The 25,338-nt window shown below is 47.0% G+C and overlaps 1 protein-coding gene across 3 annotated transcripts in view; it reads right to left on the reverse strand.

The window, feature by feature from the left end:
* Nucleotides 1-1,922: 1,922 nt before the first annotated feature.
* Nucleotides 1,923-25,338, reverse strand: part of LOC125353413 (ubiquinol-cytochrome-c reductase complex assembly factor 1) — an 84,644-nt gene continuing 61,228 nt past the window's right edge. For all 3 annotated transcript variants that reach the window (XM_048349075.1, XM_048349077.1, XM_048349076.1), the window contains 3 exons: nucleotides 11,335-11,412; nucleotides 6,205-6,318; nucleotides 1,923-3,359 (listed from right to left, as the gene is read on the reverse strand). In XM_048349075.1, coding sequence (XP_048205032.1) covers nucleotides 3,225-3,359; nucleotides 6,205-6,318; nucleotides 11,335-11,412 — 327 coding nt within the window. In that variant the 3' untranslated portion in view covers nucleotides 1,923-3,224. The remainder of the gene's footprint in view (nucleotides 3,360-6,204; nucleotides 6,319-11,334; nucleotides 11,413-25,338) is intronic.

Consider the following 25,338-nt stretch of genomic DNA (forward strand, 5'->3'; position numbering starts at 1 on the left):
TTCTCGTGTGAAAACCCCTCTAACACACTCGATTCCTCTCCTGGGAAGAGTAAAATGCTTGCTGCTTCTGGTGAATTGGGCTTCCTTTTATGTGACAGGGAGAACGACATAATGCTTTCTCTTTTCCTCCTTTGGCTGCCAGGAAGCCCAGAGCAGGATTATAACCTGCTGCAGATCTCCTCGCTGGCCTGAGGGGGGCAGTGTGGTCTGGGGAAAGAGCAGAGTCCTGGGGTCACACGGTGGGAAGGAATCTTGGATAACTTTCTAGATCTCTCGGAGCCTTTGTCCCCTGCTTTATGGAGAAAGGTTGGTAAAAACGAGGATAACACCTATTTCACTGGACTGTGGTGAGACGATGCACTTAAGATTTTTAAAAAATTACTAAAAGAAAATCAAAGTTTAGGGTTCTCTAGCAGTCTAGGATTATTTTTCTTCTCTTCCCTCACAATACTTTTTATTTTCTAACTTTTATAGTCCTGGGGCTTTAACTCAGGGCCCAGACGCTGTCCCTGAGCTTCTTTTGCTCAAGACTAGCACTCTACCACTTGAGCCACAGCACCACTTCTGGCTTTTTCTGCTTATGTGGTACTGAGGAATCGAACCCAGGGCTTCACACATGCTAGGCAAGCACTCTACCACTAGGCCACATTTTTCAGCCCATTTTTCTGGTTTTATGATAACTATCTTAATTTGCTGTGTTCTTTTTTAGATCAAATAAATGACAAAATCATTCCTAATGTGCAATCTCCCAGGAAGGGGGGGGGGCGGTGGCGCAAGAAATCATGTCCTTTTCTTGCTTTGTGTAGTGATTTATATTAGGAAACCATTTCGTAACAGCCTTTGATTTTGGTTCCTGTAGGAGGAAGTGCTTCATAATGTAGTATTACTGTTAAAGTAGGTGGAACTGAGGGTCAGGCTGCAAATGGTCCAGAAAGTTTATGTTGAGCTTGTACTGGCGCACGACAATCTGGCCATTTTCTTGTTCTTGAATTTCCCCATGTATAAGCGAATGCTGACCGTGAGCACGCCAGGGTGGCCCGCCCCAACACGGTGCCCCCTAGGGACTGCTCACAGTGCAATATGGGAGGTGGGTGCGGAAAAAAGTCACCTCAGAGGGGTGACAGGGATCAAGATGCACTGCACTCATACACTGCCATGGTGAATGGAAGAAGTACTGAAAGAAAAACAGCTCCTCATTACAAGGAAGAGCTAAGCGAGTAGACGTGGCCAGGAGCGCCTCCGACGGCAGAGGGCCGTGCCTGGGTCTGGGGAAGCTTGGGATCTCTGCAGTGAGCAACGGAAGGACAAGGGTCCCTTCAGGTAACCCCAGGGGGTTCCAACTGTTAGGAAAGAAACAGATTAGACTCAAACACAGGCTGGGATAGGGGCAGAGGTCAAACAAAGCGCCTATGGCCTCCCAGGAAACCTGGTTTTATCTCAGATGAGGAAGGGGAGGCAGAGGAGCTGTGACAGACGCTGAGAGCCAAGGGCTTTGGACCATCACAGACGCGACAGAGCCAATCTGGCTCCTTCAAGCTCTGGCTGCATGTTGCCAGTCACTGTGTTTGGTGATTACCTAATCCTGGGGATACACAGTCTGCAACAAGGACCACCTATCTGTGGCTGGAAGGAGTCATCAAGGGCCTGCCTGAAAACACGCCATCCCAGATGCTAAGAAGGCCAGTCAAGTTCTGGACCAGCGCTGGCCCAAATGACCTTTCAAGTTCTTCCTCAATTTGAGGTTTCATAATTCTAAAGTAAGCCCAGTAGCTAAACTGGTGTTTGGGGCTGGGATTTGAGGCTGGGGAGCTGCCCTGGGCAGCACATGGGTTAACGCTCAAATAACTTTTATATATGAATTAATGTGCAGAGTTGGGAGCCAAAATCTGTTCCATTAATTTTTCCATCCATTCCAGGAGCAGTTAGGTACACACAGTAAAGTTTATTTTGGTGCATGGTATACTTCACTCCATTAAAAATAAATTAATCAGCAAATTCCTGCCTGGCTCGGCTCTGGTTTATGTAAATAGTGCCCAGCTGTAATGAGTTACAAGGTGTTATTATCTCACATACACAGAGGAGGCTTCACTCGAGAGCTCCACTCGCAACAAAAGCATCTTAAATAAACTGAGGGAAGGCAGTTTGATTTGTAATGTTTTCGCAGAAGTGGGATATACCTCACCCGTATAGAGTTTCTTTATATGACTCATTTTATAGCAAGTTCAATGAAGGAAGTTGATGGGGGAGGGAGGGGCAAAACGGTTCCCTTTCCCCTTTGCTCAATTTAAGAAAATCCCCCAAGAGATGACAGAGAAAGAGAGAAAGGGAGGGAGGGAGGGAGGAGACTGATCCTCAAGTGCCCAGACCAGATGGCTCTGAACGCATGCTCTGGAATCTGGGGAGACAGTAGAAAGCTGGGCACGGGGCTGGGTCCTGGTACAGTACAACTAAGCTAGAAAGAATGTTCTTTTCACCTCAGTATCTCATATAAGGGAAGGCCGAGAGAAGAATGATAGCTTCTTGCCCGGCTCACTGTGGTGACAAAGGGTCCTTTGTTCTTGAGGCCTGTTTCCAAATGACTTAGGATGTAACGAGACCATTGGCCACCAGAGGCCTTCTGGATCCCAAAGATGTGCCTGGCAAGCTGTGCTGTGGTTGGATGGTGACCCTTGACCTCTCCCTCTTCCTGTCACTGAGCTGGGCAGTGCTCCTTAGCTCTCAACATCCATCACCTCACCTGAGCTCCTGGAAGCCCCTGGAGAAAAAAGTGCCGGGGGCAGAGGTAACATCTCTGTTTTCATTTAATGGCCAACTTGGCCCCACGGCTCCAAGCTGGGGACAGCGGGGCTGCCCTGTCTCCATTCTGCAGCATGATAAACTCTAAGGCCCCTCCCATTCCAACCCACCCACCCTCTCCTCAGCCTGTGGGGAAAGCTGTGTCCTGTGGTGGCCGAGGGGGGGTGTGCTGAGCAGCTCCAGCTTGGGACGCCTTCAAAGGAGGGGACATTTCCGAAGGGCTAGGAATTCTCTCGGCACTGCCCCTCCCCCCTATCAGCCTCCAGGACATAGGAAGAGGAAACAACACAAATGGGACCGGGTATTTGACAGATGCTGTTCAAAGGTCAGTTCGGGCTACTTTCTGTGGGATCTTGGATCAAACAGTACTTCTCTCGCCAAGGTTCCAACAGATTCCAAGCTGGCCAACTGTCCAGGGGATCTGGCCCTCAAAGGCCTTCATCATTGTAAGTGGGAGCCTGGGGCTTCAGGATGCTCTGTGGATTCTTCTCCACCAGAGGGCGCCAGCTCACCTCCCCTGTCAGCAGCAGGTCTTCTCCATCTATGGAATCCAGGTATTGCATCTGCAGCAGAGAGGCAGGAAACAGAGTCAGGGATGTATGAGGTAGCATAAAGCACCAGCCTCCCCAAGGAGAGGAAAGAGAGAGAACTGGGAGGCTTCTGACCATCCTCAGGTAGCCCAGATTTTTTCCTTAAGGCAAGTGGGACAGCAGGTCACTGGAGAGGCTCAATAAGGTTTTAGGGAAACCCTATCACACTGAATGGAGGAACCAACCACCACTACCACCACCACCAAGTCTACCCTAGCTGCACCCTTCCTGCAAGGTTTTTTTCAGGAGAGGAAGTCAGATCTTAACAGCTTACAAAAGTCACCCTGACTACTCCATCCAAGGCTGCTAGAAGAAAGAATCCCAACTCCACCCTCATGAGAGGATTCAACAGTAAACCACACCAACAGTGCTGGTCATCCCAGCGACTTTTTTTCCCTAATGTGGATCTCCAATGTCCTCTAGTGGACCCGATTCTGGGGGAGGCCAGGAGGGGGGGGAGGGGGGTGCTCCTGGCAGCTCTGCTGTTAAGATGGCTGTCATCCCAGAAATGTCCCCACTGCTACTCTCCTGGTGACTTTCCCTACGGCCCTCAGGGTGCCTGCTGGGACTCTGGGAATCAGGTGTTTCCTGCTCCCCAGAGCTGAAAGCTGCTCTCATATTGCTCTTCCAGCCTGTGGAAAAGGCTAGAAAGGGTGACCTGCAGATGGGCGTCCCCAGGGACCCCGAGGCTTGTTGAGAAATGTGGGTTCTTGATCCTCCCTGTGCAGAGGGCCATGGTGGGGGCAAACAGGTGCAGCGGGGGAAGATGGAGGCAGTTCTGCAAAAGGCAGGTAAGCTAAGACGCAGCTGAGCCTCGGGAGGGAAGAGCAGCTCTCAGGGTCCCTGAGACGCTTGTGAGGGGAGATGGCAGATGAGATGTTTGCCAGCAGAGACAGTACTGGACCCACAAAGATGAAGCCCCCTCAGTGGGGGAAGAAGAAACATCAGGGGCCTCATCTTTGGCCTCGCATTATCCCCTCTTCCAAAAACACATTCTCGGGCTGGGAATATGGCCTAGTGGTAGAGTGCTTGCCTTGTATACATAAAGCCCTGGTTCAATTCCTCAGCACCACATATATAGAAAAAGCCAGAGGTGGTGCCATGGCTCAAGTGGTAGAGTGCTAGCCTTGAGCAAAAAGAAGCCAGGGATAGTGCTTAGGCCCCGAATTCAAGGCCCAGGACTGCCAAAAACCAAAACAAAACAGAACAAAAAACATACTCTTCTTGTTCCATTTTCACACTGCGACCTCAGCCGTCCATACCCCAGGCCTAACTTTCCACATACTCTGCTACTCAACATTAAGTACCAGGGGCTGGGCTACAGTCTACACAAGCTCTGGTCTTCCCTCATCCTCCCCTGCCCTTCCCAGTGCCTTGTCCTACCTGGGACACCACAGACTGATTCCAGGGTGGCTGTACGCCTTCCCGGCTCCTTGAGGAACATGAATGAAGGCCTCCTGAATCTGCTCTCCCAGCAGTGCCCGAAGGCTTACTGACAGAACCAGATCCCCGGGCAAGCTCCCTGTTTCCTAAAAGCCCCATCACCGGGCTCAAGTCTCATGGGTGCCATGTGAGACTTCTTACAGGGACACGAGCTATGTATGGTAGCACAACCTCCATTGGGCCCTTGGAGAGAGGGCCCAGTTGTGCCTTGTCGTGGTCTTTGGCACAAGTTCCCCACAGCAGATGGAAAAGTTGGGCAGGTCTCTTAGAAAACAGCATTTGCTTTTGCCAATTGCTATTCCAGTCTGAGGTCGAATCCAGTCAACAATGTGGGTCTCAGAGTTCTCCGTGGGTGGAGCCCTCTGGCGACACAGTGCTTGTGCCTTGGCTCACACACTGAAAGAACAGTCCAGTGAAGAGCCCTAGCCTTCTGGGGTTCTTGTCCCTCTGAGTCTGAGGAGCCTCAAGATGTGCCTTTCCCCGCAATCAGCTGCCCGTACTCTCGACCCTGCTGCTCAAGAGCTGGGGTCTGGCTTTCTGTCCCTGTCTGGTGGAAGCATGAAGGTCACAGATACAGGCGAACAAGGAATAACCGAGAAGTGAGGCCCCTTTGGCTCCAGGGGCCAGGCCCACGAAGCAAAAGTGTGATTCACAGACAGCCCAAGCTGGTGAGCTGTCTGTGGCAGCTGAGGCCTCTAGTGGCCACATGAATCACCCAGCTTAGGGTCCGAGGTCAGCTGTGCAGACTGACTCATGAGGAGGCCCTGAAAAGCCTCCATGTTCCTCTCTCTGCCACTCAGCCCACTCATCCAGAAAGCATGCGTGCTCATCAATACAGGATATGGGGCAAGGGGAAGTGTGTAAGCCATGCATGTAAGTAAACCTTGCTGTGGAGTTTCTCCTAGAAGATTTGGGGTCAGACAGACCTGGGGAGCCAGAGGTGAGAGCCTGAGGTGGGAGGGGCTCCACCCTTGACTGGGGAGCAGTCGTGGGGAGCAGCAGGGAGTGTGGTGTTTGTGAACTGCTGCCTAGAGCCTGGACCAGGTCAGTAGGAGGAAATGAATTCACGAGTGGGTGGCCCACGATGCCCCAAGCTTCTATCTTCCAGGACTCACTCCAAGGGCTCAGTTAGCATAGCTCTGAGTACAATGAAGGAAACAAACTATGGAATGAATCAATGAATAAACCATGGCAGCTTTCTGAAAACAGGAGGCCACTCTGTGAGTCCCCTTACTCTCCCGCCCTGGCCCCTGGCCCACTTCCTGGCTGGACAATAGGAGGTGCTCATCCTTGAGCGGCCTTCCCTCAGATGGAGTCGGGTGACCACGTCCTCTTTCCACAAAGCTCTGGATGTGCATCCGCTTGGGGCGCTCACCTGCTTCCTCACATATTCCACCAGCAGCTCAAGCTGCCGCGGGTCTTCACACTGCTGGTTGAAGAAGGTTCTCCAGAGGGCGGCAGCCAGCCCGTGGTCATCGGAGAGGACCCCCTGGAACACACAGCATACGGGCTTCAGGGAAGAGCAAAGAGCCACTGTGTAGACACTGGGGACATTGTGGACAGGGACACGAGGAAGGGGCTCAGAAGGACCTCACTGACTGTGAGGGAAATGGGGAGCTTGGCGGTAGAGCGGAAGGGGTCTTACGAGCTGCTCACTTAACCCCTTTATTTTTACAGAGAAAAAAAAAAACATGGGGTTCCCGAGGGGCCTATCACTGCCAAGGTGAGGCAGAGCCAGGGCTCGTGTCTGGTATCCCCTCCCAGGCATGGTTGGAGAACCAGTAGCAGCAGTGCTGGGGTGCTGTCCACGGGGCCCAGGCTGGCAGTACTGTGAGGCTGTTTTTCTGGAGCTGGAGGGGGGCATGGATGGTGCCCTTGCACTTGGTCCAGAGGCACACATCTGCAGGGCAGCTGGCTCTCTGGGGGAAGGGAGCCAGGTATGCCTTCGCCATCACCCATTGCCGTGCTGGCCATGACTCCCTAAGTAGAGGAACAGGCTGTTCAGCAGGGTTGCCAGGGGCCATGGAGGGCCACAAAAGGCAAAGTTCAGAGCGTGTGTGTGTGTGCGTGCTCAACACTGCTTCTCTAGGCACCGAGAACTCTGCCGGGAAGTCCAGATATCACAAATGGCTATTTCAGCCATTTTCTATCTCAGACCTCTAGGGGAGGGAGGATGCGGGCAATGGAAGGGAAAGGCCCTGAGAAGTCGCTCTGTCCGGGTGCCAAGGAAGTGTGTGGACCAAAGTGCTGACCTGGAGCTAGAAAGCTGGATCAGGTCCTAGTTTGCACCGCCAAGTTCAAAGGTGGTGGCTAAACCCGAGTCTCCAGTTTCTCTGCTATTACTATGGGAAAAAAAATGGAAACACTTGCCTCTGTGCATTTTTAATACATACAGCTTCCTTGAACTACAAAGGGAAGATGATACGGGCTGAGGATGTAGCTCAATGGTAGAGAGCACTTGCCTCGCGTGTGCAAAGCCATGGGTTCAATCCTCAACACCAAAAAATAAAAACAAAACCACAGAATATTATAAAGGCATTTTCTAAAGTACAATACGTTGGGTACAAGCACTAGGAACATGCTTTGCCTGCAAGCTGTGGAGACAGCTGAGGCAATAGCGGGATTTGGGAAACAGACCATCCGAGTTTGAATAGCAGCTATGTCACTCAGTGGCTGGGTCGCCCTTACAAAGCCATTAGCCAAGCATTGGGGTCTCATGAGTTAAACAGAGTTGTGAGCATTAAGAAACAATGGCCTGGCAAACATCACAAAAGCCCTGGGGGCTTGTGCTGCATGTGATAGGAAAGTCTGGTCTATCAGGCACTGTGGCACAGAGGGCTCCACAGCCCACTGCCAAGAGCAGCCCTGTCCAGAGCTGACCATGGGGTGGAGGAGCCCTCCACCTGCCCCAGACACCCTCTGCTACAAACCCACACAGCCCCACGGCGCAACACTGTCCTGGCTCAGTGGCTGAGTTGGGAAATCCTGCTCCTGCTGGAAGATGGCAGCAGGAGCCAAGGACAAGTTCAGGCACATCACCATTCTCTAAGCCATTTGCTCACACAACAGCCTGCCTGTCTCCAGTGGCCTGGGCACAGGCCGAAGTGCTGTTGGCAGTGATCCATACATGCGACATGGGAGGAATGGGGGGGGGGGGGCTGTCGTGAGGGTTTGGAGAATGAGCAGAAGCGATGATAGGCAAAGCCTGGCAGAAAATAGGCAGCCTCAGTGGTGGGTGAGGGAGCTGGGATGGGACAAAAGCCTAAGCAGCTAGAGAAAGGGGCTCAGGATGAGTGAGCAGGGCTGACAGGCTGACTCTAGCAGATGGTCAGGCTTCCTCTACACATGGCGCCTCATGACTCCAGAGGCCTGGCAGCACGGGAATGATTTCCAGTGCTAAGGCCAGGAGGTTAGCTAGCTAGTAAGTGACGGAAGCAGGAACAGCCTACCCTGCTGAGGTCAGAGGACAGTGCCTACCTAGTTCTAGGCATGGCACAGTGGCTAGAACACACTGCCAGTGGACTGGAAATGGCCACATTGGTCAACAACCCCAGCAGCAGCCTTCTTTCCACTAATAACTCAATGGAAACACATGGAAGTCTTGCCTGAGAGTGCAAATGAAGGCAGCAGAAAAGGAATAAAGGTCCCCCACACCCCCAGGCACTAATTAGGTTGTGTGACAAAGTTCCCATAATCCAATTGGTATCTAGCTTATTTCTCCTCACAATACAAAGAAAGCATTCTTCAGGAAACTAGGGTATCTGATCTAGAAGGACTGGGAGGCAGTGAGGTACTAGGAGGTATATGGTGATGGGTCTGGGATGGCCGAGTTTTCACTCAGTGAAGACTGATTTGACAACTGCTATTTTAACATGAGGGCTAAGAACTCCGCAGCAGCCTGGGCTCAGCAATCAGGAGCTTGCAACCTAGAGTACTAAGGCTTATGGGCACCAAAGAGCAGCACAGAACCAACTCTGGGTAGTGGACAAATGCTAACCTGCAAGATGAGACCATAAGCTAGAGGCTGTACATGCCTTTTCATTCCTCAGCCTTTGCTTTTGTGATCAGATCTCAGGGAGATGTTTCTGGTCCACACCAAGTCCTTCCCCTGTTATACTCCATCATCAAACTCTATTTGTAATGAAACATTTGTCCTTTTGCTTATTACTTGTCTACTGTCTGTCTCTCAATTAGAAGGTAAATTCAGTAGAAAAGATGGGAGTGTCACAGACATTTCTGCCTGGGCTGTTTTTGAACCATAATTCTCTAGATCATGGCCTCCTAAGTAGCTAGGATTGGAGGTATAAGCCACTGAGGCCCAACTCCCACCCCTTCTTTTTTGGCACATTTTCAACTCTGGGGACCTTTGCTCTTACTCGCCTTTGTAATGTCTAGTGCTTTACCATTCCAGCCACATCCCTACTTCTGGTGGTTTTTATTTTTTTTTTTTTGCCAGCTAACTAGAGATAAGTGTCTCGAGGTTTTTGTTTGCCTGGGCTGGCTCTCAACCATGATTTTCAGATCTCAGCCTCTTGAGCAGCTAGGCATAAGCCATTGGAGTCCAATTTAAATAACAGTTTCTGGTTTTCATTCTATGGTGCACTTCCTATCCTGACTGTACACCTACTTACTACATGCCAAGTACTATGGTAGCTACAGAAATACACACAAGGCATACACTGCCACTTCCTAGAAGAACTCTCCATCCAGCTAGGGGGACGAGGAGCACTAGTGTAGTAAGCAGTGGGAGGAGTCCAGGGAGGGCGGGGAAGGCCACATGCCACGTGGGGTGACGTTTGCATTAAATATGGACATAACCACAAGATGAGTTTAAAAGCACATGGCTTGTCAAAAAAAAATGAGGTAGATGAATCCTGGTGGTGTGTACACAGGTGTTCATTACAGCATCTTTCAACTTTTCTATATGCTTGAATTTTCCATAATAAAACGTTGGAGGGGGATGAAATCAGTGCTATGACAGATGAACTTTAAGGACCTTCTAAGTGAAATTAGCCAGTCACAAAAGAACAAATACTCTTTAAGTTTCCATTTTCACGAGGTCTCGAAAGAAGTCAAGTTCATAGAGAGAGAAAGAACGGACCCTGCCAGAGGCTGGGGGGGGGGGGGGAAGGAAGGAGTGAGGAGTGTGTGTTCAACAAGTAAGGTTTCAATTGGGAAGATACATGCTCAAGATATGTCACTCATTGGAAACAAAAAACCAAGCAAGCTGAAGAACACTATGCCTGGTGTAAAGCCCATTGGCATAAAGGAGGGAAAAACTGATGCTTGTCTATACAGGTAACATCTGGAGGGCATCTGATTAACTATGAGTGAAGTTTTCTTCAGTGACAGGGACTAGGGCAGGGACTGTTACACAGTTTTATGACCTTCCATTTTATTTACTTATTTATTTTTGTTGTTGTTGTTGTTTGTAGGGCCCTGGGGGCTGTCCCTGAGCTTCTTTTTGCTTAGTGCCACTTGGAGTTTTCTGGTGGTTAATTGGAAGTAAGAGTCTCATGGCCTTTCCTGCCTAAGCTGACTTTGAACAGCAACCATCAGATCTCAGCCTCTTGAGTAGCTAGGATTTACAGGCATGAGCCATCAGTGCTTGGAAGTTTTGTGAACTTTAAAAAATGAGTATGTGTTGCTTTTATTGTTTGTTTGTTTCTGGTGCCAATACTGGGGCTTAAACTCAAAGCCTGGGTGCTGTCCCTGAGCTTCTTCACTCAAGACTACTGCTCTACCACTTAAGCCACAGCTCCACTTCCGGCTTTTTGGTAGTTAATTGGAGATAAGAGTCTCATGGGCTTTCCTGGCCAGACTGGCTTCAAATCCTGGACCTCCGATCTCAATCTCTCGAGGAGCTAGAACTGCAGGCACCTGGCTTGTATTGCTTTTACAATAAGTAAAAAACAGTGTGTAGGGGCTGGGAATATGGCTTAGCAGTAGAGTGCTTGCCTTGCATGCATGAAGCCCTGGGTTCGATTCCTCAGCACCACATAAACAGAAAAGTCTGGAAGTGGTGCTGTGGCTCAAGTGGCAGAGTGCTAGCCTTGAGCAAAAGAAAGAAGCTCAGGGACAGTGCTCAAGCCCTGAGTCCAAGCCCCAGGACTGGCAAAAAAACGAAAAACAAAAAAAAACCCCAGTGTGTAATGTGTGCTTATGTGTGTGAAAGTGTGTCTCTCTCTGGGAGCTTCAAGGTTTGAGATAAGATCTGCTTTGCCTTTGTCTCTCCTTTTAGCACCCATGAGACACTCAACAAACACTGACATATTTTGTAGGATTCTCTTTCAAAAGCACCCGCAAACCAGTCAATGATGAGGAAGAAATGAATACTAAGCTATAGTGGCAGGCAATGATGATGGTCTTAGACAATGCCCTCAGATCCTATCACCAGAAGTCCTTGGGGACAGAGGCATGGCACAGAGGTAGAGTACCTGCCTAGCAAGTGTGAGGCCCTGAATTCAAATCCCAGTATAGCCAAAGGTTTAGTGAATGATCTTACCTCATCATATCCCAGGATTGATGCATAGAAATTATTTGTCATAAGAAGCATATTCTTCTTCAGGATATAGGAATTAACCTACAAAAGAAATGACAAAAACAAAAGTGTGAAAGAAAGAAAAAAAAATGCTGAAAACTATGACCGTAGGCTCTTAGTTGTCACAAGCTGTTGGGAGGACAAAGAGAAAGAGATGCTTAACAAGGCAACCATTCCCAGTTCCCTCATCTAGCAGTATTTGCCCTAATTTGCCACCCAAAATGGCTTCATGAACTGATCCCCCACTATGTGCCTAGCTTTGTGCTAGATCCTTCATACACCAAGTAAAAGAAGAAGTGTCTTGATTGTAGAAGCATATAGTTAGTATAGGAAACCAGCATTTAAAAACAACAAAGCTGGGGCTGGGGATATAGCCTAGTGGGAAGAGCGCTTGCCTCGTATACATGAAGCCCTGGGTTCGATTCCCCAGCACCACATATACAGAAAATGGCCAGAAGTGGCACTGTGACTCAAGTGGCAGAGTGCTAGCCTTGAGCAAAAAGAAGCCAGGGGGCTGGGGATATAGCCTAGTGGCAAGAGTGCCTGCCTCGGATACACGAGGCCCTAGGTTCGATTCCCCAGCACCACATATACAGAAAACGGCCAGAAGTGGCGCTGTGGCTCAAGTGGCAGAGTGCTAGCCTTGAGCGGGAAGAAGCCAGGGACAGTGCTCAGGCCCTGAGTCCAAGGCCCAGGACTGGCAAAAAAAAAAAACAAAGCCGGGAGCTGGTGGCTCACACTTGCAATCTTCGCTTACTTGGGAAGCTGATATCTGAGGATCATCATGGTTCAAAGCCAGCCCAGGCAGGAAAGGCTGTGAGACTCTTATCTCCAATTAACCACCAAAAAACTGGAAGTAGAGCTGTGGTTCAAGTGGTAGTAGAGTGATATAGCCTTGAGCAAAAAACGCTTGGGGACAGTGCCTAGGCCCTGAGTTCAAGCCCCATGACTGAAAAAGAAAAGGTCCACTGCTCACCTGGTACCTCAAATTTGACTCCAAATGTGCTAATGAATGAGTAGATTTCAGTGCAAATGCCCCATGGGTGGGGAGCTGGGGAGAGGGTGCACTACAGGGCCTGGGTGGAGTCTGACAGGACAGAAGAAGACTAAGAGGCAGAGAGGGCTTTCAAGGCAAGGAACAGGATGCTAGGGAGCAAGGAGGGCCCCCAAGGCCGTGTGTATGGGGGAGTATGAGGGAGGCAAGAGGAACAACTGTGAAGTGGTAAAACTAACCATGCTAAGAGATTATTTTAAAAATGCAACTCATGGGCTGGGAATATGGCCTAGTGGTAAAGTGCTCGCTCGTATTCATGAAGCCCTGCGTTCGATTCCTCAGCACCACATACATAGAAAAAGCGGGAAGTGGCACTGTGGCTCAAGAGGTAGAGTGCTAGCCTTGAGCAAAAGGAAGCCACAGACAGTGCTCAGGCCCTGAGTCCAAGCCCCAAGACTGGCAAACAAACAAACAAAAAAGCAACTCCTAGCCAGGGCTAGTGGTGACTCTAGTGACTCACACTTATAGCCCTAGCTACTGAGGAGGCTGAGATCTGATGATCAAGGCTCACAGTCAACCCAAGAAGATGAACTGGAGAGACTCTTATTTTCATTTAACAAGCAAAAACCCAGAAGGAGAGGTGTGGCTCAAGTGATACAGCCCTAGCTTTGAGGGGAAAAGCTAAACAAGAGCATGAGGTACTGAATTTATGCCCCAAATATTGACACATACACATAAGCACACAGTCAGACATAATGTAATTGCTAGCCAGGCATTGGTGGCTCATGCCTGTAATCCTAGCTACTCAGGAGGCTGACATCTAAAGAGAGCAGATCAAAGCCAGCCCAGGTATTAAAGACCCTGAGATTTTTGCTTCTAAATATCTGGCAAAAAAAGCTACTAGAGGGGCTGGGAATATGGCCTAGTGGCAAGAGTGCCTGCCTCGTATACATGAGGCCCTGGGTTCAATTCCCCAGCACCACATATACAGAAAACGGCCAGAAGTGGCGCTGTGGCTCAAGTGGCAGAGTGCTAGCCTTGAGCAAAAGGAAGCCAGGGACAGTGCTCAGGCCCTGAGTCCAAGCCACAGGACTGGCAAAAACACACACACACACACACAAAAAAAAAAGCTACTAGAGGGAGGTGTATGCTTTATGGACACCAGCTCCTCTAATCCTCACCAGAACTTACAGAAGTGACTGACTACCTTAGAGACTCAAGTGATGTGGCTTGCCCTAGGTCATACAGCAATCTAGTGATAAGGGTGAGATTAGCATCAGGATCAGTCTGAATCATGAGTCAATGCTCATTAATTACGCCCCATAGGTCCCCACAGGAAAATGATCTTACTTTGGATCACAAATCAAAGAACCCCCATGATTTTATCCTGAGATTCATGATTGGTCTCTGAAGAAGAGCACAAAAGACAAAATGCTTGGATTTAGGCAGAAAACCTGGGTTCGAGTCATGGCTCTTCTATGGACATTGGATTGGATCTTGACTGAGTCAAGCTGAGTCTGTCTGTTTTCTTGGCTTCTCAAGGCCCTGTGTGCAAGGGCTGTTTTGGAGAGCAAATGAGTTAGTATGCATTCATTCATTAACTTAACAACATACCCTGAAAGCCTCGGTGAAGTGCCGAGTGTTCTGCAAATGCAAGGAGTTATGAGTAACACCTTCTGGTTTGCTTATATAAAATAAAAAACAGTTCCAATACTTTATAGTCATGGATAATTTTCAAAAAAAATGAAGACAGAATTGTGAAGCTCCAGGCTGGAAAATGTGAGATTGGTGGTACTTCGGAATGCAAACCATAACCTTTCCTGCCCACCTTCAACCCAGACCACAGGAGCCACCCATCCTTTGTGTTGTCGGAGCTTGGTATACACTGCTCCCTCTAGGTACACAGCATAGTTTACAAAGTTCCAGTCAGTCTCTCCCACCTGTCTGAGAATTGCTGTAGTGTCATGGCAACCATGACTAATTAATACCAGCACCCCAACATCCTGGAGAGGGCCTGGTCCAGGGCAGAGGGTAACACAGGCACACTGGGAACAAAGGGTGCCACTCAAAGCATGCCTGTCCAATAATGGCTCCAGTCATTTTGGTTTTGCTGCTGACATCTCCCTGTGTCTCTGAAATTCCAGATACAAAATACAACCCAACATCTACACCAACTTCCAAATGGGCTGAGGTGCAAGATTCAAGAGCCCCGCCAGAATTAAGAGTTCATTTCTTCAGTCATGTGAGGATGAGACTTCAAATGGACCTCTTTATTTATACTCATTTTGGGGCGCTCCTTTCCTCCCATGCCAGTTGACTTTCTAACCATGCAAGAGGACCAAAGCACAAAGGGACAACAATGCAAGGGCTATTGGACACTAGGTGGGGGCGGCTCGCCTAGGACACATTCAGTCAACGCGCCCGGCACAGGCCACTTACTGGGGGCTTCCTGCCATTAACTTCAGAGCTGGCTGAGTCCTTGGAGGTCACCTACCTCAGTACCTCTGTGGAAATGGTGAACTGAGGCCCAACATGGGGAAGAGACCAGTCCAAGGTCACCAAGTCAGTGTCAGAGTCAGGGTCGGAATCTAAGTTCTGGGTGTTTTTCCTACTTCGCCATCTGTAGGGTTATTTCCAGAGATCGCCGACAGCTTGTTCTGCAAACCTTAGTTCTGACTTTCCAGCAAGATCCAAGAACACACAAACACATTTTCTCCCCTCGGGGTACACCTGCATCCTGGCTGGCTGCTGCCCAGGAAGTCTGGGTACAGGGGTGGAGCTCCTTGTTAGCAAGGCTCTTCTGCCTCTGGATCCTCTAACTCCAGTGACCTATAAGCTGTCTCTTCCCTCTCACCTCTAGATGAGCGATGGCAAACTGCCACTGGGAGGAATGGTTCTCAGATATCATCACCCAGGCTGGATGAGATCATGAAAAGGGCCCTTCCTGGAAGAGGGGGAAGCTCCATCACTGAGGACACTTGATCTGAAGGGAACAGGTGAGGGTGCACTGACAGCAGCGTCCTGAACTGCTGGACCCCACTAGGCCCTTCTCATCAGCCCAGCAGTCAAGGATAGTCTGGAGCCTCCTTGTTGGATTTGCTCGCTCACTTAGCCTTTGTTCACTCGTGTGCAGTCTCCCTGTCTCCCCAGGGCCAGGTTTCTCTCTGTGGAGTACCCTGATCACGAATTCACAGATGCCCCAGCAAAAGAGAAACTCCTCCCGGATTGCGTTGGGCTGCTTGCTTATTAAACTCTTATCCTTTCCATAATGCCTTGCTATTTTATGAAAACCCATACATACTGCAGCACCACAAGGGAAAAGGTTCCTTTTATATCAGTTACTCATATTTTCCCATTTATTTAAGCTATTAAAATGCATGCAGATATTTTATAAGCCATCAGGATTCGGTGACTGGTATTACTGAATGTTTAATAATAAACTAAACAGAAGAAATCAGAGGGTTAAATGATGACTGCAATTCCTGTAATGACTTAATTAAATTTTTATTGAGTATATAAACTATGACGTCATTGCTAGCCAACCATGGCTCTGCTTTCCCAGCATGTCACAGGGAGGGAGCCCTCAATAGGAGGCTAGGCGAAATGATCAGCAGGTCTCTGCTGAAATGGGGAGGGGAGCAAGGCTCATGTAACACACTCAATAAATTATCCGTTCATTTTTAAACAAAGTCCATGAGTTATAATATATTTGCCATGCACTTTTTATGACATAATAAAAATGTTACCTTAAGGATTACTTAACACATACTACAAATGTTATAGCAGAGGCAGGCACAAGGGGCAAAGAAAACAAACATGAGCAGGCCAGGGACGGGTCCTGGAGTTTATGTCAGGGGGTGGGGAAGAGAACAGCATAGTATATTAAAAAGGGAATGCAAAAAACAGGGGGCAGGGGGGAAGGGATGCAAGAGTTCAGGGTTCCTAATCAGCAGATTAATGAATGAGACAGGCTACAGGGAACACAAGCAAGAAGGAATCTTGCAAGGCACATTTTAAATTAATGGAGTATTCTCAGAGAGGAATATTAGCTTTAAAGAGACGTCAGTTCATCTAAGGCCAATTCGCTGGCCTCTTTCCCTTTCCACTGCTGCAGCTCTTAAAGAGGTTTATGTGACTGTTTAACAGAGGAACCAGACGAGGTAGATAGAGGGACTGATAGGAGACCGAGTTCTAACTTCTCTGTGAGCTCTAGAAGGTTCTTCAAGATGTATTCTGTTGTTTTTCTTTCATCATCTCTAGGCTCCCGTCTTTACCTCGCTCCCACAGTCAGAGTCAACCCTGTGTCATTTCCACAGCTCTGTAATGCTCCTATCTCTTTGCCATGTACGGATCTACTGGATGCTGACAGACCTCCTGATCATCTAAGACCTAGACCCCATATTACATGCCTCTCCTCTCCCCAGTGCGCAGGTGCCTCAAAAGAGATTCAAATCCAGAAACGAGCTGGGCACTGGTGGCTCATACCTATAAGCCCAGCTATTCAGGAGGCTGAGACTTGGAGGATTAAGATTTCAAGACAGTCCTGGTAGAGAAGTCAGTGAGATTAATTAACCAGAAAGATGTTAGTATGGAGGTATGGCTCAAGAAGTAGAGCACCAAGTATGAGCAAGAAAGACAAGTAGGAGTGCGAGGCCTTGAGTTCAAACTCTGATACTGAGATTTAAAAAAAAAAATCCAGGTGCAGGTCATGCAAATTTACTGTTTGCCAAGTGCTAGGAATTGAGGCAAGAGCTTAATACATACTAGCTCATTCAATCTTTCCTAGTGACAATCTGAGAGATAGGTATTTCCACTTTAGAAAAAGGGAGCCAGATACTGGAAGCTCATACCTTTAATCCTCGCTACTTGGGATGTTGAGAATCACAGGTCAAAGCCAGCCCAGGCAAAGTCTGTGAGATTCTTAGCTCCAATTAATCACCAAAATGCTGAAAGTGGTGCTGTGGCTCAATTGGTATGGTGCCTGCCTCGGAGGGGGGAGCTGAGGCCCTTAGTTCAAGCTCCAGGATCAGCACCAAATGGGAAAACAATGTTTTAGAAAGTTAAAGGCTACACAGCGAGGAAGCAATGGAATCAAGATCAGAATAGAGAACAATCCAATGATTTTCTTTTTTTTTTTTTTTTTTTGGCCAGTCGTGGGCCTTGGACTCAGGGCCTGAGCACTGTCCCTGGCTTCTTCCCGCTCAAGGCTAGCACTCTGCCACTTGAGCCACAGCGCCGCTTCTGGCAGTTTTCTGCATATGTGGTGCTGGGGAATCGAACCTAGGGCCTCGTGTATCCGAGGCAGGCACTCTTGCCAATAGGCTATATCCCCAGCCAATCCAATGATTTTCTACATTGCTACAAACATCAATAAATAATGTGGCTGCCCCTTCTAGGGCCCTGAACCTTAAAGTGATCTGTACAGACAGAACTAAAAGCTAATGTGGCCTTGGATAAGCACAATTTAGAGATGCGTGCTCCAGTGGTAGCCACCAGATGGGTCACCAGACACTGCAAGTGCAGCCAAGTACCTCTCCTGCGAAAACAAGGGTGGGGGGCTGCATTCGTGGTGAGGGGAGGGAGAACGGAGGAAAGCTGGTACAAGAAAACACAAAAACTGAGGAGCCTGAGGTGGGAAGAAGCTGAAGATGTAGCTCAGTGGCAGAAGGCTTGCCTAGCATGTGCAACGCTCTGGGTTCAATTCCTAGCACAACAAAAAAGTACAAAATAAATCATTTCAAACTTTTAATGCAACAGGAAGCTTTGTATATGGTATTTTTTATTTTAAGTGTCCTTATTTTTTTTTAAATGGCAGCTAATGTTCGTTACCCCCAAAGAGACTGCACTGCACGTAAATTCCTGTTAGTAATATTAAGCTGCTTTGTATCTTTCCTTCCGGAGGCCTAAGTCTAAAACTGTCCTTTCCATTCTCTGAGTCTTAGTTTCCTTTCAATGAACTTGCTTGTTTGCTTAAATTAGTTGAGTTCAGCCAGTCTTAGTTGCTAGGGATCAATGGATGTACCGTCACTTATCAATTCATTAGCTAACTAAGATTTGTTGAATGCTTATTACCAAGTGTCAGAACCAGTATAGAAGCTTTTTATATGTTATCGCTCTCTATTTGGGGGGATGGGGAGGGTACTGAGGTTTAAGCTCAGATCCTTGTACTTACTAGAAAGGAGCTCCACACCACCTGAGCCATGCCCCCAGCCCTTTTTGCTTTGGTATTTTCTACAGGGTCTCACATTTTTGCCCAGGCTGGTGTGGGCCACAAGACTTCTATTTATACTTCCCAAGAATAAATAGGGATAATAGGCATGTACCATCACACCCAGCTTTTTCTGTTATTGCTGAAATGGGGACTCATTTTTTTTTGCTGGTCTGCAACCAAAACTCTTCCTATTACTGTCCCCTATCTCCGTATCTGGGATATGTTATCTCTTCATAATAATACCAAAAAAGAGGATGTTACTTGTCCTCGTTTTATAGAAAAGGCATCACTTCATTTTTCTGTGAAGCCTTTCAAGTCTTCCCAAATTTTGTGTTTTTCCTTCCTGGAGCTTTTTACACTTCCACCAGGAACACTTACTGGACTATTTTAATGGTCTGTTTATAGGCTACTCTGCCCATGCACACTACATTAGACTATGAGCTCCTTGAAGGCAAAGGCAGCACACGGCTCAGAACATAGCAGGAAAATGAGTCAATATGTTCTTACCTTAATTAAGGCTCAAAGTATGGATGTCCACATATTTTCATAAATTTCTGAAAAGCTCCTCGAGAACAAGAACTTGAGGAGAGGCTGAGCGAGTCCATACACCTGCTGCTGTTTGTAGGGTTTTCAAGCATAACCCTACTCCAGCTCAGGAGGCCTGACTCCTGAAGTCTGTCCTCTTGTGGCCTCTCACATGTATCTCTTCCACTGAAACTAGTTTCCAGACTAGTCTGTTCCACTATGACCATTTGCTAGAGATCTAGATTTGGAGCAATCATATTTATGCAGAAGTCTAAAATAAAGAGGACAGCTCTGACTGTCCAGAGAAAGAGCTTCTGTGGCTGTGAGAGTCATCCGAATGAGTTAACAGCCAACCATTCTCGGAAGGAAACATGTTAAACATGAACTGGCCTTCCACTCTGATATGCTCTCAAACAAGGCCCTGGAAGTATACTACAAAACATCCTTAGAATTAGCTTTTTATTCTTCCAAGTTTAAGAAAGGTCTAGTGCCATTGGCTAACAAGTATTAAGTGCATGAAAGTTTTGGTAGGCTTTGGTTTTCTATTGTCATCAAACACAATATTTGGAAAGTGCAAAGTTTAATTTATTAGTGATAATTAATGGTTAATTATCAAGGTAGAACCAAACCTGAAATGTAAGTCAAAGATAACTGCAGATCGGGCACAGATAGCTTATGCCTATAATCTAGCTACTCAGGATGCTGAGATCTAAGGATCGTGGTTCAAAGCCAATCCAGGCAGAAAAGTCCCCAAGAGACTCATCTCCAAAAGTGGTAGAGCACTAGCCTTGAGCAAAAGAGCTCAGGGACAATGCCCAGGCCTTGAGTTCAAGCCCCACAACCAACAACAACAACAACAACAACAACAACAAAAAATAAACCAGAGAGAGAGAGAGAATTGTATTCACACCTACAAGGGTGGTTATAATTCATAGTGCAAAGAGAAGGAAAGTTAAGTTGGAACACTCCTTAGGGAATATAACACAAAATAGCCACTGTGGGAAAGTTTCTCAAATGGTTAAACATAGAAATAGCCTATGACCCACTAACACTACTCCAAAGTATATATCCGAAAGAGATGAAGGCAGGGAATGGAATAGATACTTATAGCTAAACAGTGGAAACAACCCAAGTAACCAGTGAGAAATGAATGGATCAACAAAATGGATAAACACACATATATGTTTATATATAGAATATTATTCAGCCATCAAAAGGCATGAGGTTTGATATACTGCATGCTACCAAATGGATGAACTTTTTTTGTAGCACTAGAGCTGCGGTTCAAGTGGCAGAGAGCTAGCCTTGAGCATTTTAAGGCCCTGAATTCAAGTCCCAGGACCAGCATGAGAGAGAGAGAGAGAGAGACAGACAGACAGAGAGAGAGAGAGAGAGAAGAGAGGGAGAGGGAGGGAGGGAAGGAAGGAGGGAGGGAGGGAGGGAGGGAGAAAGAAGGTTGTCAGACACAGAAATACAAACACTGTGTGATTCCACATATTGGGGGTACTTAGTCAAATTCAGAGATGAGAAGACAGAGGCTACCTGAGTCTGAGGAAAGGGAGAGTTGGAGAATTCACTATGTAATGGGTAGAATCTTTGTTGGGGATGAAGTTTTAGGTATAATGATGATATTAACACCATTTAGTATTATTAAATTATACATATTCAAATAGCTAAAATAATAAATATCATATGCATATTTTGCCACAATAAAAGAAAATTTCTATAATAAATGGTTTTCCTTAGATAGGTTATTTCAACCTGTGGCTTAGTCTTGTGTATATCTGAGCCCTCTCTTACTACACCCTCCATTCTGTATAGTAGCTCCAGGACCTAATTTCTGTTCCTTACTAGATCACTATCTTCTGCCTGCAAAATTCAGTGTTATCTTGTTCAGGTTTGACATGTATGTACCGAGTACCACTGTAATGCTATATGTACTAGAGTTGAGACAATGAGTAAAATACTTCTTATCAAGTCATCATCTCAGATGGAAGACACAGCATTCCGTGTGTGCGCGTGTGCACGCATAAGTGTAGTGTGCTACAGGTTGGAGAATGAAAGGCTTCAAGGAAGAAGTAACATTTATTGTACTGCATAGTAGAAGGAAGACAAGTATTTCAGACTAGGTGTACATGCAAAGTCACAGAGAGGGAAAAAGGCAAAATATTTCCAGAGGAAAAGTCTACAACCAAGAACACAGGGTGAGCAGAAAAGAAGGCAGAACTCGAAAGGCACTTGGCACTGTCTGTAAATGGCCCTGAACGTGACATGGAAGAGAGACAAGGAAGGGTTCCAAATACAAGGAAGTTTCATGGACAGATTTTATGTTCAAAAAGTAACCCTAGTAGTTTGGACCCTAGGGCCGAGGGAAGGACCAGCGGCAGAAACTCCAGGAAGCTGTGCAGTAGTCCACATGAGAGTCAGTACAGAAATCAGTCACAACAGGATAAGGAGGAAGGAATGTGTTCTTGAGAAATGATGGACAGGACCAGTGATCACATGGATGTGAAAGAGAAATGGTGAAGCCATGACTTGCACTGAATCAGACCTCACTAAGAGAAGCAAAAGAAAGGAAGGCACTGAAAGATTGCAACCCTGTATGCAGTCACACACCAATGACTCTGTGACCCTGGCAGCACTATGTGTGGACAACCAGTCTTGTAGGGTTTGAGCAATCACTGTGACCTTAATGTCTCCTAGATTGTGGTAATGGAAAATCTTACTTGGATAAGATGTAATATGAGCAAGATGTGTATTTAGCTTGAGCTCAGCAGGCGTCACCAAGGGTGCAGGGGTACAGAAGGCCAGGGTCTGGGAGCCCAGGCCCTCCTTTCCAGTAATCTGTGCACTGCATGCCAGCAGATGTCATTCCTCTTTGTCCTCTGCGTTCTACCTGTAGCTACGACATCCGATGACTGACAGCAAGATATGCTGACACATTCAGCTTTTCAGAGATATTCATAGGTTCCTAATTGCACCCTGGACCTCATGACTACGTTTATGAGTGCACAAAGCTGCAGGCACAATTTTCCTTTTTTAATGATTTCTCTATTAAACATTGGCGGCAGGCTGGGTACAATGAAAACTACAAGATGCTGTTCCCTGTCACTACTGGCCACCGGGGATGTGCAAACAGGTGAAAACAGATCATCCACATTTTAGCAAGGTCTTTGCTAGTGGAGCCAAGACAATGTCACTTGTCATAGATGCTAAACAAACAGGGGGCTAACAAGCAACTCTGAGGTCCTGGGCCCTGGTGTCCCACTCAGCAATCCTGAAGGCGATAACATCACCTGGAGGGCAACGTTCTCAGATGACCCACAATGTAGCCCTTTGCCAGACAGAAGTTGTTAGCCTCATCATTTTAGCCTTGTCTTCTTCTCCAGTGACAGGGAATAAAAAAGGCAGAATAGCCCCAAGGAGCCAAGTCACTTGAGTTAGCTGGCCACAGCAGGTCAAACTAACATCTACAGGCCAAACAATAAAGCAGACATTTCCATTGTTTCTCATAGACCACAAAATGATTGTCTTTCATTGCTTTCCTTACTGTTCAGAGCTGTAAAGATTCCAAAATACCGACCCCATGATAATTCAAGAAAAATGTCATTCCTTGCTATAGAGATGAGGAAATAGAGGCTCAGAAAGGTAAAGTGACTTGCTCACTTACCACTCACCCAGCTAATAAATTATTGAGATGTATGTTCACATAGGACTGGAGGTGTGGCTCAAATGGCAGAGCACCTGCCTAGCAAGTGCATGGTTCTGAGAGCTCAAACTCTAATACTGGGAAAAAACAAAAACTTCACAGTTTTTCAGTTTTTTTCTCAGTCCAGCATCTTTTCTGTGACAGTGTGTCCTGTATTGTTCCAACTGGTCTTGAGATTCTAGTCTTGAACCCTCGGGTTCAGAATTTAAACCTCTTGATTTCTAAGACAATCTTAAGACTCAGGCTTTCCATTCCATTGATAGCTTGCCCTGAGAATGTATCCTGGGAATGACCAGATTAGAACCCTTGTGTTCCATTCCCATCCAAGGGTTGAAGTTCAGAAACCCTTAAAAGGGAATTTGTCAGTTGACTTTGTGAACTCTGACAGCAGTCCCAACTTCTAAGATAACTCTCTTTTCTTGTCCTCTATTTTCATTAAAATGTTTTTTAGAGACTATTCTATCCAAAGGAAGGAGAAGGGGCTGGGAATATGGCCTAATTGTAGAGTGCTTACCTCGCATACATGAAGTCCTGGGTTCGATTCCCCAGCACCACATATACAGAAAACGGCCAGAAGTGGCGCTGTGGCTCAAGTGGTAGAGTGCTAGCCTTGAGCAAAAAGAAGCCAGGGACAGTGCTCAGGCTCTGAGTTCAAGCCCCAGGACTGGCAAGAAAAAAAAAAAAAAGGAAGGAGAAGAAACGTCAGCTAAGTGCTATGTCTGTTAAAGAGATCTCTTTGATGGTCTGTATACAAGTCCCAACAAAGAAACACAGAATCTAAGTAACAATTTAGGCCCCAGGAGCCATTTTCCTACTTTGTGATTCTGAAAAACAAATCACACTGGGCCTCAGTTGTCCCATCAAAACTTTACCAGATGCGGCCTTTCCTTTCCTTTTCCCATTAACAATAGAGGCAAAAATGTTTAACAGTAAGTAATATAAACAATGGCAGTAAATATCTATCTACCTTTCCAGTATTGTTTAAAGATCACCCCCACCCCCAATAACTCATTAACTCTCACAATGCTTTAGGGTGTGAGGTGGGTAGTGCAGTTAGTCCTCCCTATGCTATGGAGGATCAGCTGATGCACAGTCCTTTAGACAAGGCCACATGGCTGGGGTGGGATTGAAGCTGCCTGGCTTTAGTGCCCAATCACTCTTAACTGTGTGACCTGTCTTGGAAAGGAGGTTCTAAACCCAGTATCCTCCCCCCCCTCATTCTCTCTCTCTCTCTCTCTCTCTCTCTCTCTCTCTCTCTCTCTCTCTCACACACACACACACACACACACACTGTCTCTCTTGTGAGGGTTGCCTCTTCCCTGAGAACCTGGGCATCTGCCTGCTTTCTTGCCCCTCCCTCTCTTCACAGCCTAGCTTTGGGACAGTTTCTCTAGGAAACTTGTAGCAAAAAACAAATAAAATAGTGGATAAAGTCATATCTTATTTGTTCATCACTTTAGTTTGGAAGTGAACCTGGGAAAGCTTCAACTTCACTTCTCCTTTTGGCATTAACTAGACTGTAAACCCTGTAGGGTCACTTCTTTCTGGCATATTTTTACCAGCAGCACTTTGGGATTAGCACATGATAAGAGATGAAGATATTCTTTGAATAAATAAATGAACGAGACAATCCTTAATGGAGCCACACAAATGAATAATGCTACTGGATCAAAGAGAAATATTCACACCGTCATCAAGTGGATATTCAATACTAACCATAAACCAAGCACTGTTCTAGGAACTAAGGCAGCAGCAATGAACAAAAAACAGTTCCAGAAAGCCAAGGAAGAACAATAAACTAAATAAACATACAGAATGATCGATGGTAAGATACTTGGTTGCTATTGCTTGAAACCTGCCATCTAAGGACCCAAATGAGCAGTGCCAGGGGTGATGTGTGGTTCACACATATGGGTGGGAACAGGCTGGGAGCCTGCTGCTAGCAACTCACAGGCACTGACAGGCTTTTGCAAAGACTCACTCAATGACAGAGCCAGTGACACTTACTGGAGGTTTTACTATAAATTCCTGGAGGCTCACACGATATTTTGCAACCCCCACCCCCCATATTCCCAGGCAATGCCTTGCACATAGCAGGCACAGAGTGAGCTCTTCAGGGCAGTGTAGCATCTGGGATTGTGAGAGAAGCATCATAGAAGCAAGGGGTCCTCACAACCATCACTGCTCTCCACCTCCATGCTGGGCCAGACCCAGCATGCCTTCCTTTCAAGAGGGAGGGTCTTGGTTGGCAGGCAAGTCACCTTGGGTCCCAAAGCACTGATGATGATAAACACATTCTGTCTTTGAAATAAAAAAAGGGAGGGGAGGGAGAGACATAAAATGCCCAAGACAACTGGGTTCATTTGAAATCCAAAGGACTTTAGCATCAGGGCATGGAATAGGGTTGAGAAAAAATGAAGTAGGAGATATTCAGGCTACTAAGAGCTCAACGGGGGTTATCTTTATTTTTCCTGTAACCACGCAGGAACCACAAAAGTCTGTCGATTCTTAACCTCAACAGCTCAACTG

Source organism: Perognathus longimembris, chromosome 6 (genome assembly GCF_023159225.1).
Source record: "Perognathus longimembris pacificus isolate PPM17 chromosome 6, ASM2315922v1, whole genome shotgun sequence".
Lineage (NCBI taxonomy): Eukaryota > Metazoa > Chordata > Mammalia > Rodentia > Heteromyidae > Perognathus > Perognathus longimembris.